General features: G+C 32.4%; 2 protein-coding genes across 12 annotated transcripts in view; one reads left to right on the top strand and one right to left on the bottom strand.

Moving 5' to 3' along the window:
* LOC129987417 (uncharacterized) overlaps positions 1-8,225 on the bottom strand; it is a 43,010-nt gene extending 34,785 nt beyond the window's left edge. For 9 of the 11 annotated variants that reach the window (XR_008785574.1, XR_008785577.1, XR_008785575.1 and 6 more), the window contains exons 1-3: positions 2,944-3,050; positions 2,781-2,861; positions 636-779 (exon numbers count right to left, since the gene is read on the bottom strand). Coding sequence is in view for 7 of the 11 variants with exons in the window: in XM_056095392.1 (XP_055951367.1) it covers positions 636-779; positions 2,781-2,861; positions 2,944-2,970 (252 nt within the window). In the remaining 4 variants the exon portion in view is untranslated. Of the gene's footprint in view, positions 1-635; positions 780-2,776; positions 2,862-2,943; positions 3,051-8,000 lie in introns of those variants that run through there. The other 2 variants (XM_056095395.1, XM_056095394.1) reach the window with 2 other exon arrangements.
* Positions 8,226-9,536: 1,311 nt separating this feature from the next.
* LOC129988867 (uncharacterized) lies at positions 9,537-14,912 on the top strand. Its single transcript, XM_056097142.1, has one exon. The coding sequence runs from the start codon at positions 9,537-9,539 to the stop codon at positions 14,910-14,912; it is 5,376 nt and encodes a 1,791-aa protein (XP_055953117.1).
* Positions 14,913-15,291: the final 379 nt, after the last annotated feature.

The following is a 15,291-nucleotide window of genomic DNA, read 5'->3' as shown; positions in this document are numbered from 1 at the left end:
ATATATATTACAATCAATGATTGATCATCAAAGATATCATGTTAGTCTATTTACTAAGTTTGCCAATAACATGCATTTCAAGTATTCCTAAATGAGCAATGTAATTAGTAGCTTGCATGGAAATATGAGAGCATGAAAATAAAAATTTGACATTACTTATTTTCCCATCAATAAGCAATAAAGCTTGTAATTTATAATTTTAAAGTAATATTATCTCACAATACAATGATTATGCTATGTATGAATAATATCTAATGCAAAAAATAGATTTCAATAATTAACAAAAAGGCAAATTCTAGAAAACAAGCATCAAAATATTTATTTTTCAAAATGCTAGGCATAGGCACCATTTTTCTTTAGTATTTTAGCATGAAAAAAACACATGCAATGATTAACACAATAAAAACAAAATGTGCAAAATCTTTCTTACAATTTTTAAGTGAGACTATTTCCACACATTTCCCGCCCCCTCTCAATTCCAGTGTTAAGAAACATAATATTTTTGTAAAACAAATAGAAATTCTTATACTAAAAGATTTTTAAAAAATCAATAGTGAATAAGAATTATGAAAATTATACTTTTTTAAATACACAAATACACTGATTTTAATAAAATGAAATTTAAAAAAAAAAACCTCATCAAGTTGTTCAAGGTCAACTCCAGCATCTACCAACATGTAAATAATTGATTTCTTTATGTTGAAAAATGTTAGCTGCTCACAATTTCCTTCAGACTTCTTTGATTCATTGCAAATTACATGCAAAAGATTTTTTCTGCTCTAAAATGTAAAGCAAATGGAATAAATATGTTTTAAAGACAAAAGACTTATTTTAAATTCTTGTTTTAGTTTTACCTGTTATATCCAAATTAAATTTAACAGATGAAATAAATAAACTGTTATTACAACCACATGCACAGTGAATAATAAGTAATATATATACATAAATGTTACAGCAAATTTTGAATTCAGCCTCATATTACAAAAATGAATGTTCCCCCGAGAAATTATTTGACACTAGAGGAACAAACCCAAGCATATTTACAACCGGTATCCAGCATGATTTTCTTTCTTGCATATTGATTATCAATATTAAAAGTGAAACTAAAAAGTTAGAAAAAATTCAAAAGTAAATGCTTTTGAATTTTTATTTTTTTTAAAACTAAATGTAACTTTGATGTGAAATAATAAAAAAATTATTAACTAAAAATAAAAATTAACTAAATTATATTCGAATCTGTATGGGCATTTTTAACATCTTCTAAACTTGATAAAATCATATTTGAACAAGGGGTGATTTAACACCTTCAATATACAAGAAATACCCAAATTGATATACCTACAAATTAATATTATACTTAATCATAATTGAACTGTAAATACAAAAGTTTTTTTTAATGTAATCTTAAGTCTAATGCAAAGTTATATCTAGAATGACTTAAAATGTCAGAGTCAGAGGTGCTAGGTCACCATCAATAACTGAATATATTAGGAATTATACAAATTCTAGAAGAATTGCATTATCTAAAGAAGTAAAATCCTTTTCCTCACATGGCAAGAAATTAGATTCAAGAGGATATTCAGCTCATATTTATATACTGTATCAGAATGAAGAATTTCCTAGGGAATTAAACTAATGGAAAACAATTTAGACTCTTATAGAGAACCTTTACACTCCATACAATAATTATTTTGAATACTGGGTTTAAACAGCCTTTATGGGTTATTTAGAACACTAATTACTCGAAACAAACTAATTCAAGACATTTAACAAAAAAACTTATTAAAAATTAAAAATATGAAGATAGAAAAGTTTGCTTGAGGTTAAATAATTGGAATTACTTCAATGTTACAAAGATATGCATCTAAACAGTCTCTAAAGACAGTTAACAAAAGTACATAAAAATTTTTATCTCTAAGATGATTTTTTATCTTTTCGTATGATAATAATCCCAAACATTCCACGTGAATTTTCAAACCATTGTTATGGTGAAAACTACCATTAAACTTCAAGTCTTTACTTTTAATTCAAATCTGTTTTAAATGTTCCAAGAAGAAATTGGATAATCTTGGAAACAACATAAAATTTCAAAAATAGCTCAACTTATCCTGAAACTGAACCAAAAATTTTTATTATTTGCAAACATATTATTTTAATCATATATTCTTTTTGCTTCCATATTATTTGCTATGTATTATGTTTCAAGTGATGCAATCATTTGATATCTAAAAATTAATTATTCAAATATTTCTTGAGACAACATATTACTTAATAATGTGGCTTTTTACTTTCAAATCTGTCTACCAACAAATGAGGTGCTATCAACAAACAAGTGAATCCTCAATGTAAAACAGCATATTATAACTAAATTGAAAACTTTAAATGGTTAGAATGGTATAATTGGCTCTGAAACTTAATTAAATAAATTTTTAAAAAATTTTAACAAATTATAATTAAATTTTTAAAAAATGACAATAATCAGAAATATAATTTAAATAAATATTTATAATGGTTTCAGATACAACATGACGCTAATACATTTAAATAGTAAAAAAAATTTAAACTTAACAAATATTCCTTTTCTTTTTGCATTAAAACTTTTTTTATGTTAAAACAGATTGCATTACAATTCACAAACTTAAAAAAGTTCTTCTAAGTTAAACAAATAACGCACACATAGTAAATTAATGCAATGTTCATTATTTTAATACTCTTGAGTAAATTAAAAAATGCACACATCAAAAGAACCGAGGAATTTCAACATCAAATACTTAACTAACTGAAAAAGAAAATTCTTGGTTTTCATCTAGTAGATTTCGCACCAGCTGATGATCCCAAGATATAACCGCAGAAATTAAAATCTAGAAAAAAGTTTGGAATGTTAAATAAATAATTCGCTTGTAGTGAAAATGAAATATTTCTAATTCAAAAAGAAATTCTCACATGTAAAGTATCACCATTATTGGACATTATGTTTTTTTATGAAATCAATACATCTATTTAATAACGCGAATGAAATGAAATTATTACACTGTAGAGGTGGGTCGTTCGCGAACGAACGGTTCGAAACGAACGGGACCTCTAAGTGAACGAACTGAATCGGGTCGCTATCTTCTGAGTAAGTCGTTCGTTCCCGCACGACTGTGTGGACCCGGCTATTTTCGTTCATTAGCTGTGTGGACCTGGCTATTTCCGTTCTCGAACGACTGTGTGGACCTGGCTATTTCCGTTCTCGAACGACTGTGTGGACCCGGCTATTCCCGTTCATTAACTGTGTGGACCTGGCTATTTCCGTTCGCGAACGACGGTGTGGAACTTGCTAATTTCATGCGTGAACCCCCTACAGATAAGAAGACAAAAACGGGAACGGCGGAAATGGCACCTGTTTATTTTCTTCCCCTTTTCTCAATAGGGTCGTAAAACGGTGGGGGCGATTTTGTCTTTTTAACAGTGGTTGCTTCCGTTCCCCCTGTCACTGTTGATTGATGTTTCCAAAAATTATTTGAGGGTAGATGCTTAATTTACAGTGCGCTTTCTGCAGCTACTAAAATCTCTTGCTAAAATGCCGGGTTATCGGAAAGTTTTAATTCAAAAAGAAATTAATAAAATACTCTGTGAAGATTTAGATGAATCTGATTTGATATAAGTGATGAGGAAGATGCTGAATTTGACATTTCAAATTCTTTTCAAGAAGAAAATATTTCTACTTTGTTAGAAAATTATTCTGATAGCGAGGACTATATTGAAGTTTCTGAAAATAGATAACTCGGGACAGATTATTGAATAGAAATCAAATTTGATAGAAAATAAAATTATTTCCATTCCGAAATTCGACCAACTTTTAGGCCCAACACATAATTTACAAATATCGGAAAGTATGTAAAAATAATAAATTAAAAAAACAAATGAATTAAAATGCTTATTGTTTCAGAAAACTGTGTTTAAAATAGTATTAAGTATTTTTCGAGGCTCAATCTTCTCCCTACCAGTTCTTGAAGCAGTTTTAATTATAAAATAGCAAATTAAATATTCCTTCCTTAAAGAATTTTGTAAATCATTTGAAAATTGGCTGATATTATATCTTTTGTGCATTGCTTAAATCAACGAACATAATTTTAAAAAAATGCTAGCAAGCGTTCTCTTCTAACTATTATTGTGGGTATGCAGAATCGTTTGGAAGTGAAATAAGAGGTTTTGATTTGGATAATTTTGAGAGGATACCTGCAAATTTTAATTGGTATATATCGACCAAAAAAAATAATATTTTTTTCCATAAAATATTATTTGCCCTGTGTTACTATTCTATCATTTTAAATGAATAAATTTAGTAATTTTTTAAAATTTACATTGTTAATAAAGTTATTTCTTAGATTTGAATATACATATATCTTAATAAGTTTTCAACATTAGAATATTATTCTCTTTATATTCTAATAAATAAATGCAAGCAATTGCTTTGGGAATTAAGTAATACAAAATTAAAATTTATAAGAATTAAGTACTTACAGTAAGTTATTTATATCAATAACTTTTAAAATAAACAGGGAAAAAAAGGACGAAAAAAAAAACAAGAAAAAAAACCCCTCTCGAATGATTAAATTTTCTGATGCAGCAATGATTTTAATAAATATGGAAATATACTATTTCAATGTTATGTTTTAACATCAAACGCGTCTTTCCGTAATTAATAAATTATAATCAAACACAGCGATAAAAAAAATGGAACGTCTGGAAAATCTTTAGGTAAAACTATAAAGTATTATTAAATTTTGTATGAAATTTCTCTTCTTATATAAAGTCTTGTCCTGATCGATGCTTAGCATAAAGCCATTGAAATTTGGAACATGAAATTTGGGAAGTTATTTTTTGCACGTTAGAGGCATACTAAAAACGGATTTCTCAAACTTTTAATTCAAAATTTACTTTAAAAAATAGAATTTTAATGTGTTTTTATCAAAACATCAAAGCATATTATCGCATAAAAATTATTTTAACACCATTTTAAAGGTTAAAAAAGAGTCGCATTTGAATAATAAAAATTTTGTTTGGTTGAATGTAATTTTTTAAAAATAATTTCTGAGAAATAAGTGGACACAGTTTATAACAAATACTTTTATTATAATGAAATTCAAAATGATATTTCTTCTTCGAATCATTGAATCGTATTATTTTGCTGCTGTTAAAATAATTATAAAAGAGGAAAAAGGCTTTTATTCTTATTGCTATTTGGTTAAAATTGGTTTTATGTTATACGCAAAAGCACTTTGAGCTAGATGGATGAAATTTGGTATGCGGTCTTCACACCAAACTTGTAGATTTCGATCAAATTTTCTGCAACATCTGTGTATAGGAAATCTGTCTATCTGATTGTTTCAAATATAAGTTAGCATGGTAACTACAAAACGAAGAGAGCTAGATAGTTTGGTACACAGATTTAGTATCTATTGTATAAACATCTGTCAAATTGTGTGCCAAAACCAACAAGGGATTCACCGCATGTCGGTCTGTACTTTCAGATATATGTAAACGCGATAACTCAACAATAACTAATTTGAACTAAAATAATCAAATTTGGTATGTAATTTTGTGACTATAAGTGTAGTTTTGAGTAAAAATTTTGTTTTAATCATTTCTATTAAAAAGGATTTTAAAAACTTATTTAGAACTTGGCATTTTTCTATAATCAATTTCATGGCAGTTTAGGCAGTCGTATGATGATCATACGACTGTCTAAAACTAAAACTAAAGGTAAGCTTTAGTTTTTAGCTTTATAAGAATGCAAATAAAATTACTTAATTGAACGAGCACTACTTACTTAATAGAATGAGTAAGAATGATTATTTAATACTCTTTCTATCCCAGCCATGTTTGATCGTAATAGTTGTTGCTTCTATAAAAATCACACACAAAATTTGAGGTCATATTGAAAATGCATCATTTGTTCTTCTACATCACTATCGGCATTTTCAGAAATGTTCATGTATATTTTATTTTAATTTTAAGAAATGTTGGAAAAGCTCATAAATCTTTATTGTTAATCTTATAAAAGTTTACTTAAATTTTTTGGTATTAATATTTTTTTCATTTGTATAATTATTTCTATGTTTTTGTCAAATCCAAAAAAGCATAATTTTACAATAGAAGATATTGTGCAAATAGAAAAATAAATATTAAAATTTAATAATAAGATTTTTTCAGTAAAAACTATATATTGTTATAAAATTAAAAAAAAATTCTATGATTAGAAAATATGCAGTTTACATATGCATACTTATACAAAGGTGCTTAAAAGTACTTTACTTTTGCAGCAGATTGTCACTACGCACCCTGTAAGGCAAGAACAATCTTTTACTTATCATATTATAAATTATTAAATGATAATTTAAGATATATTTTTCTACTAAAGAGAGAACATAAAAGATGCAAGTAACCATATATAAGAATAAATGTAATAGTATAGCTCTTAAACAATAAAAATCTAATGAAATTTGTGCAAGTATAAAACAATAGGAATATCAAAATTCTAAAAGCTCGAGTTCTAAATGAATCCTGCCCTTAATTACGTAGACACGACTATTGGCATATATTCTAGGAAGTAAAAATAAATAAATAAAATTTAAAAATAAAAATAAAAGCTGAATAAATAAATATATAACTAAATGATGATTTATAATGTTACTTTAAAATTTATTGAGCAATATTAAAATGATGTAATATCTCGTAAAACGAAATACTTTTATACTTAGTAAGCAGAGCTTAATTTTTTATGGAATTATCTAAACGTAATAGGAAACTCCGTACTGCCAAAATAACCAATCATGAAAGATATTTCATAATTAAATAAAAAGTAAAAACGGAAAAAAAACGCCTTTAAAAAACCATTAATTAACACTGTAATCTCAGGCAGTAGAATAACTGAGAAAAGATCAAAATTACAAAGCCTGTTCCTTCATTCCCACCTGCGAGAGGGGAAAAAAATCATTAGACTCTATGAATTCCCCCATTCTCTGCTTCTCAGAAAGAACTGCATATGGCAAAATAACAGCGCATGCGCCGAGAAGTAAACACTTACAGTAGAAGTCACCTTTCTTTACGAGACTCAATACAACCGGAAATTTCCGGTTTGGCCAGTGACGTAATGAGTGAAAAGCAACAATGTCGTTCGTTCTCGAACGAAAGAGCCTAGTTCATTCGTTCTCGAACGAAAGAGCCTAATTCATTCGTTCTCGAACGAAAGAGCCTAGTTCATTCGTTCTCGAACGAAAGAGCTAATTCATTCGTTCGCGAACGAAAGAGCCTAACTCATTCGTTCGAAGAGTCGAAATCGTTCGCGAACGACCTGAAACGAACGGGTCAAATTGGTGAACGAACGATTTTGAGCCTAATCTTTCAAATGAACGAGATTTCCCATCACTATTACACTGATTGATTGATTGAAATAGGATTAGAGGATGAGAACGGAATTTTGGGTTATTAAAGGCCGTTTTATCCCCTAATGCCTGAAGAGTGCATTCAATAGATATTAAAAAAACCTCAGAGATTGGAGAAGAATTCAAAGATACTGTTTATTAGAAACAGCTTTTGGAATAAAAGCTTTGAATGAAGAACAAGAATGATGATCGATATTGTTTTGCAAAAAGATTTGACCTATGAGTTGCGCATTTGGAACAAAACAGGATGATATTTTGTTGCGACACAAATTATAAATATTTCCTTTAAAAGTAACTCACAAATAGTTTAATAATTATAAATATTATTTTGAAAATAGTTGTTAATTCAGATTAGCAACAGTAATATATTATTGAATTTTTAAGTTTGTTGTTTCTAAAGATACTATGAATCTATGAATTAAGACGTTTTTGTATCTAGGAAATACGCAAATAATCCTTCAGAATCTGTCTTAATCACAATTTTTGGTATCATCATTCCATATTAGATTAAGATATGGCTAACAAGACAAAGAGTATATTTGTTTATTGATAACCCAAAGCAATGCTTACGATGTTTTCTTTTTCGCATCCAACACAGAAATGTAGAAAAGATGCAGCATTGAGAAATGTGGAGAAAGATTTTGGTGCGTGGCTTAAAACGAGTTGCCAAATTTACCTTAAATTAAAGTACTGTCAGCCATATAGAGTAACAATAATAAAATTTAATTACGAATTAAACAAACGAATATAGATGATGATACAACGGACGTATGTCCATCGACCAGCGCGAGGCAGAAGTTCAGAGCAGGTTGACGAAGCCAGGAAGTGAATCACTCGTTTTCGTTGGGGAGCGAAGTTCATCTCCACAGGTGTGGGTGTTACTTGTCGCCAGCTGGCGAAACAAACCGTCATTTATCGCCCGTTTGGTCGCTGTAAGATCATCTTTATAACAAACCTATTTTTAAAGGCATTAATTACTCAGAGTAGCATAAAGCGGCAGACACTAAATGTCGGGCATTGCATTTTCTAAAAAATCTTATCTAAATTTAATTAATGTAAGTAAAAAAAATCCTGCTGTAAAAATAACAACTGCTATAATGCTAAACTTAGGTGGAAGTGAATAAATTCTTAAAGATTTATTTAATAAGTGAAATCTTTACTAACTACTGAAAATTGAATTTTCTTATTGACTGTTATAATATATATATAATTGATGTATTTTATTAAAAGTGCTCTTAATTTGATAAATTGAATGCTATATGTAAGAAATATATATTTAAGTTTTAAAAACACATGTCATTTAATTCAATATATAAATTAGTTAAGTATAAAAACCATTAATTAACGTCAAATAATTTTTGCATTTGATTTTTAGTTTTTAGCATTATAATAAAATGCATTATAGGGTGTTATTATGAACCCTAAAGTTTTCTTTATCTTTTAGTAATTTATGTTATTCAGTTATTGCTGGGTAATCATGTCTAATAACAAAAGAGCAAAATGGATGACTCCAGAAAGCATTATTACTAGTTTTCTAATTACATTTGCAGATTTGTGATGTATTCAAAGTGAATTTATATCAAACAACTTTTCTATTGTTAAAAATGAAATGTCAATAGTTTATTGTATTTAAACTGAAATTGACTGTTATCATAATATCACGTTATACCATTGTGCACCTCAGTGATTTCTGTGTAACACGTTGTAAAACATTTCACTCTGTTTATTTTTTTGTCTTATGTATGTGTTCAATTTAAGATTGTGCAATATTATTTTCAATGTCTGAATACAAACCATCCACCTATAACCTAAGAATTATTTGTTTTGTTTTGATTTAGCTTGTACTGTATGGCAACATCTTGTAAATAGTGTAGTTTGTTTTTGAATGTGTTTTGTCCGTTAATAAAGAGCTGTGATATGCAATCAGGTCGTTAATTGCATTTAAGAACACTGATTAATACACTTTTTCGTGAGTATATCACTCATCTGGAGATCTTTTGATCATTTGAGTGAATTGTAATAGAAAAGGCGTCCGCAACGATATTTTTACTGACATTGTTTACATTTCTGGCGTTACGCGACAGGACATTGTTTTGGAATACAAACATGTTTAAAACAGCTAAGGGCTTCTTGAAAGAGGACTTGTTGTTTGTAGCAGAAGAAATTGGAGAGACACTGCCTGATAAGGTAAAAATTTCTGAACTGAAAGATATTATTTTGAATAGCAAAGAGTATTTGGATGATCCAGACTTTGTGACAAATATTTTAGTAACGGCCGTGAGCCAGCGAAAACTAAAAGAAGAACAAAAACAAAAGCAAACAGAATACGAAGAAAGTGGAAAAATAAGAGAACACGAACTGGAATTGGCGAGAATCAGAGCAACGTTGCCAATTACAGGTGAGTCTCAAAATACTGTTATATCTGGTGCTAAAAAGAAATTTAATCTGCCAAAATTAGAATTTAGACAGTTTAATGGCGATATTAAAGATTGGCTACAATTTTGGAGCCAATTTCAACACATTCATAACGATGATGAAATCGCGCCTGAGAACAAATTTCAATATCTTGTGCAAGCTACTGTAAATGGATCACGAGCCCGAGAAGTAGTAGAAAGCTTCCCGGCAACAGCAGCCAATTATGCCAAAGCAGTTGAAAGTTTAAAAGCACGATTTGGGAGAGATGAACTATTAGTAGAAGTTTATGTTCGGGAATTATTGAAGTTGATAATCTCAGTTCAGAAACATGAGAAAATATCGATGACATCTCTCTATGATAAACTCGAATCTTATCTGAGAGCCTTAGAGACTTTAGGAGTGACTACTGATAAGTGTGCTTCAATTCTTTATCCCATGGTGGAGTCTTGTTTTCAAGAGGACTTTTTGAAAGCATGGAATAGAAGTGCTTCTTCGGCAGTCTCAACTGATGCTAAAGACCGTTTAACCAACTTGATGACTTTTCTTAAAGCAGAAACGGAGGGCGAAGAAAGAATTAATTTGGCTATGGCTGGTTTTGGCTTGGGTGCAGATGAAAATCGCCAATCATTTAAGAAAAAAGTAAGAGATTTTCCAATGAAAAAGGTACCTACAGCTGCCAATTTATTGACTACAACTTCAAAAGAAGTGAAGAAAGAATGTGTTTTCTGTACTGGGAAACACTCGAGCCCAGACTGTTTTCAAGCTCAGAAGATGAGTTTGGCTGAAAGGTATAATATTTTAAGAGAGAAGCAATGTTGTTTTGCTTGCTTAACACCAAAGCATACATCTCGTTCCTGTAAGGCATTTTTAAGATGTGTAATATGTGGGAAAAAGCATGTCCCACTTATGTGTGAGTCTCTAGAGGCTAAGAATCAAGATTCATTCAAGAGTGAGAATAAGAGTCCAAATGTTGAAGTTAATATGGCCAACAACACTTCTAGTCCCAGGGTGTTCCTCCAAACGTTGAAATTAAAAATGGTGTGTGGTAACAAAGAAATCCCAGTTAGGGCAATTCTAGATTCTGGGTCACAAAAGACTTATGTATTAAAGAATGTTGTTGAGAAAATGGGATATATCCCACTCAGAAAGGAAATTCTGATGCACTCATTGTTTGGGGGCATTAAATCTGACAAGTGCGAACATAATTGCTATAGGATAAAACTGAGAAATCAAGACAACAGTGTTACATGCAACCTGGAAGCATTAGACCAGCCATCTATATGTGACAAAATTTCATCAGTCACTCCAGGTTCATGGATTACAGAGCTCCGTGAGATGAAGATCAGGCTATCAGATGTAGGGGAGGAGCCACAATCTGTTCAAGTGCTTCTTGGTTCAGATGTGATAGGGAAGCTCATGACTGGCCAGCGTAGAGTTCTATCCTGTGGGCTTGTTGCCATGGAGACACTACTTGGCTGGACTCTGTCAGGTAAAGTTCCTGAGAATGAGATGTCGTCATTATGCAATGCTATGCTGGTGGCCTCCCTATTTGTGAAAGAGATGGATATCTCCCAATTATGGAGATTAGATTCCTTGGGGATCCAAGATCCTTCAGAACAAAAAACCAAAGAGGAGCTTCATAAAGCGTCGATGGAGCACTTCTTAAGAACTGTCAAGGTCGATGAAGAAGAGCGATTCCTTGTCTCCCTACCTTGGCTTGACGGTCATTTGCCTCTTCCAGACAACTTCAATTTGGCACTCAAAGGGTTGCAAGTGACAACCCATAAGCTGAAGAAGGAAAACTTATTTCAAGAATACGGTGATGTCTTTAAAGAATGGGAACGAGAAGGCATAATTGAAGAAGTTCCCCAAGAGGAAATAAAGTCCGCTTGTCACTATCTGCCCCATCGACATGTGGTGAAGCCGAACAGCACTACGAAAATTAGGCCCGTCTTTAACGCTTCATCAAAACAAAAGGGAGCGGTCAGCCTCAATGACTGTTTGGAAAAGGGATTAAACTTGATTGAATTGATCCCTTCCATGTTAACAAGGTTTCGACTGTATAGGTTTGGCATTTCGGCTGATATACGGAAGGCCTTCTTACAAATAAGTCTATATAAGGAGGATCGAAATTTCCTGCGATTTTTGTGGCACAGTGAAGAAGGAGAACTCATACATTACCGACATTGCCGAGTGGTGTTTGGTGTTTCCAGCAGCCCTTTCTTGCTTGGGTCAACAATCCAATACCACTTGGAGAGAAAGTTGGAAGAAGCGCAGCAAGGCCGTGGAAGATACCCTGAGTGCATTATTCAAAAGTTGATGAACAGCTTTTACGTGGACAATTGTTTAGCAAGCGTCAAAACCCAGTCGGAGCTAGAACGATTTATTGATGTAGCCACGGAGATCATGGCTGAAAGAAAATTTGACTTACGAGGGTGGGAGCACTCTAGCCCATCTGATCCAATACCAAGTCCTACAATCATCCTGGGAACGATTTGGGACAGACATTGTGATACTCTTTCAATAAATATTCCTGATTTGAGAGAACTAATGGAAGAGGTAATCACGAAAAGAAATATTCTTGCTGCTTCCCACAAAGTGTTTGATCCCTTGGGGATTACCAGTCCAGTGTTGCTACTACCAAAACTCTGGCTACAAAATTTGTGGAAATCTAAAATCGGTTGGGATGAAGAAGTAGATCTAAAAACACGTCAAGATTTTCTGAAGTGGCTAATGGAGCTGGAATATTTGAAGCATGTTAAAGTACCAAGGTGGTTACACTGTGATAGCGGATTTGAGCATATTTCATTGCATTTTTTTTGCGACGCAAGCAAACTAGCCTATTCTGCGGTTGTTTTCCTACGAGTTGATAGTGGAAACTCTGTACACATACAACTGGTGCAGAGTAAAACTAGAATTGCACCTTGTGGGAAAAAGGAAACAACTATTGCAAGGCTGGAACTTCTTGGTGCTGCTATATCTGCTCGTCTTTCTTCCACTGTCTTGAAAGAGTTTCCAACAGACAATGTTTATTTCTGGACAGACTCTACTACTGTGCTGGCTTGGTTGAAGAGAGAAGAACCGTGGGGTGTATTTGTTTACAACCGTGTTCAAGAAATTCGGAAGCTGACACCAGTCAAAGCTTGGAGACACGTTCCTGGATCACTGAATCCAGCGGACTGTCCGAGTAGAGGGTGTTCAGCGAAGCAGCTTTGCAGTTCGAAATGGTGGGAAGGTCCCAGTTGGTTGTATCTTTCGTCTCATGAATGGCCTGTTAGTGATGTTGTAGTAGATGTCAATGAGGAAGAAGTGAATAAAGAGAGAAGAGCTATCGTGACCTCTATGGTGAATATTCAAACAACAGATATAAAGAGTGAATATTTTTCCACCTATAGTAGAAACATCAGAGTAGTGGCATGGATTCTACGTTTTATTCATAACGTTTCAAATGCAACCAAGCTAAAAGGAAGCTTAGTCTATGAAGAATTCAGACAAGCAGAGATTTTGTGTTTCAAGTCCATGCAGTCAAATGCCTTTCAAGATGAGAAATTTCTTGCTAAAATGCAAGCATTTAAAGATGAAGATGGGCTTCTGAGAATAAGAACCAAACTAGCAGATAGTTGTGAGAAGGAAGATTTCAAGTTCCCAATTCTCTTACCTGCCAATGATATTGTAGTAAAATTAATTCGTGAGGAGCATATAAAAGCAATGCATGCAGGCTCTTCAATATTACTTGCCCGGCTTAGAGAGAAATTTTGGATAATTAGAGCCAAAAGATTAGTTAAGCAGGTTCTTTCTGAGTGTGTGATTTGCAAGCGTTATAAAGCTAAACATCTTGAAGTACCCTTCGCTCCACTGCCTAAAGATAGAGTTACTCAGACAAAGGTATTTGAAGTAACAGGTGTAGACTATGCAGGTCCTCTTTATCTTAAGTCGAAAGGAAAGGCCTGGATTGTTTTATTTACTTGTGCTGTCTACAGAGCAGTGCATTTTGAATTAGTCCGATCACTCACTACTGATACTTTTATTCAAGCCTTAAGAAGGTTCATTGCAAGAAGAGGCAGGATTTCAGTACTTTACAGTGACAACGGTACTAATTTCGTAGGGACAAATAATGCGTTGCGAGCATTAGATTGGGATAAAATTTCTGTGTACTCAACTGCTCAGAAAATCACTTGGAAATTTATCCCACCCACAGCAGCCTGGTGGGGTGGATGGTGGGAGCGTATTGTGAGAATGCTCAAAGAGCTTTTACGTCGAGTATTAGGAAAATCTATTATAAATTATGAAGAACTCCTAACCATCTTATGTGACTGTGAGTCCATAATCAATGCTAGACCGTTGACATACATACAAGATGATCCAAATGAATTGCTACCTTTGACTCCAGCCATGTTTATTCACGGAAACAGCAACTATGAAACGCCAGATTTAGATAAAGTAGATCGATCTTCGTTGGTAAAGCGCACCAAATATTTGCAGAAGTTGCGTGAAGATCTTAGACAAAGATTTAGAAATGAATATCTTGCTCTTCTGGTCCACAGAGGGACAAGGAAAAGTGATGTTTTAGAAGTGGGCGATGTTGTACTGATTGGTCATGACAATATTCGACGCATTGACTGGCCTCTTGGTGTTATCTTGGAGGTTTATCCTGGCAAAGATGGTGTCCCTAGAGTAGCGAGAATTAGAACCTCCCATGGTGAGAGGTTCCGTCCCTTCCAAAGGCTTTATCCATTGGAAGTGTCAGCAAAAACTGAAATTGATGTTTTGAAGACCTCAGGAAAAAGTGGCTTATCTATTGAGAAGACTCCTGATTTACCTACTGACCATGTTCCTGATTCACCTACTGACCATGTTCCTGATTCACCTGCTGATCATGTTCCTGATTTACCTGCTGAGCAGGTTCCCAATTCTCCTGTTGAAAGGACTGATATTTCTGAGGAGATACACCATACTAAAACCAGATTTCACGAGGAATTAAGTATTATAAATTTCAATTTGTTTATATTGCAAAGTTCAGTTTGTAACCCATCACTTTGCAAGGTGGGAGTATGTAACACGTTGTAAAACATTTCACTCTGTTTATTTTTTTGTCTTATGTATGTGTTCAATTTAAGATTGTGCAATATTATTTTCAATGTCTGAATACAAACCATCCACCTATAACCTAAGAATTATTTGTTTTGTTTTGATTTAGCTTGTACTGTATGGCAACATCTTGTAAATAGTGTAGTTTGTTTTTGAATGTGTTTTGTCCGTTAATAAAGAGCTGTGATATGCAATCAGGTCGTTAATTGCATTTAAGAACACTGATTAATACACTTTTTCGTGAGTATATCACTCATCTGGAGATCTTTTGATCATTTGAGTGAATTGTAATAGAAAAGGCGTCCGCAACGATATTTTTACTGACATTGTTTACATTCTGTTTTAATAAATACAGGTC

The sequence above is a fragment of the Argiope bruennichi genome, chromosome 10 (genome assembly GCF_947563725.1).
Source record: "Argiope bruennichi chromosome 10, qqArgBrue1.1, whole genome shotgun sequence".
NCBI lineage: Eukaryota > Metazoa > Arthropoda > Arachnida > Araneae > Araneidae > Argiope > Argiope bruennichi.
Note: the sequence above shows the minus strand (reverse complement) of the source record. Positions and strands in the feature narration are given on the sequence as shown.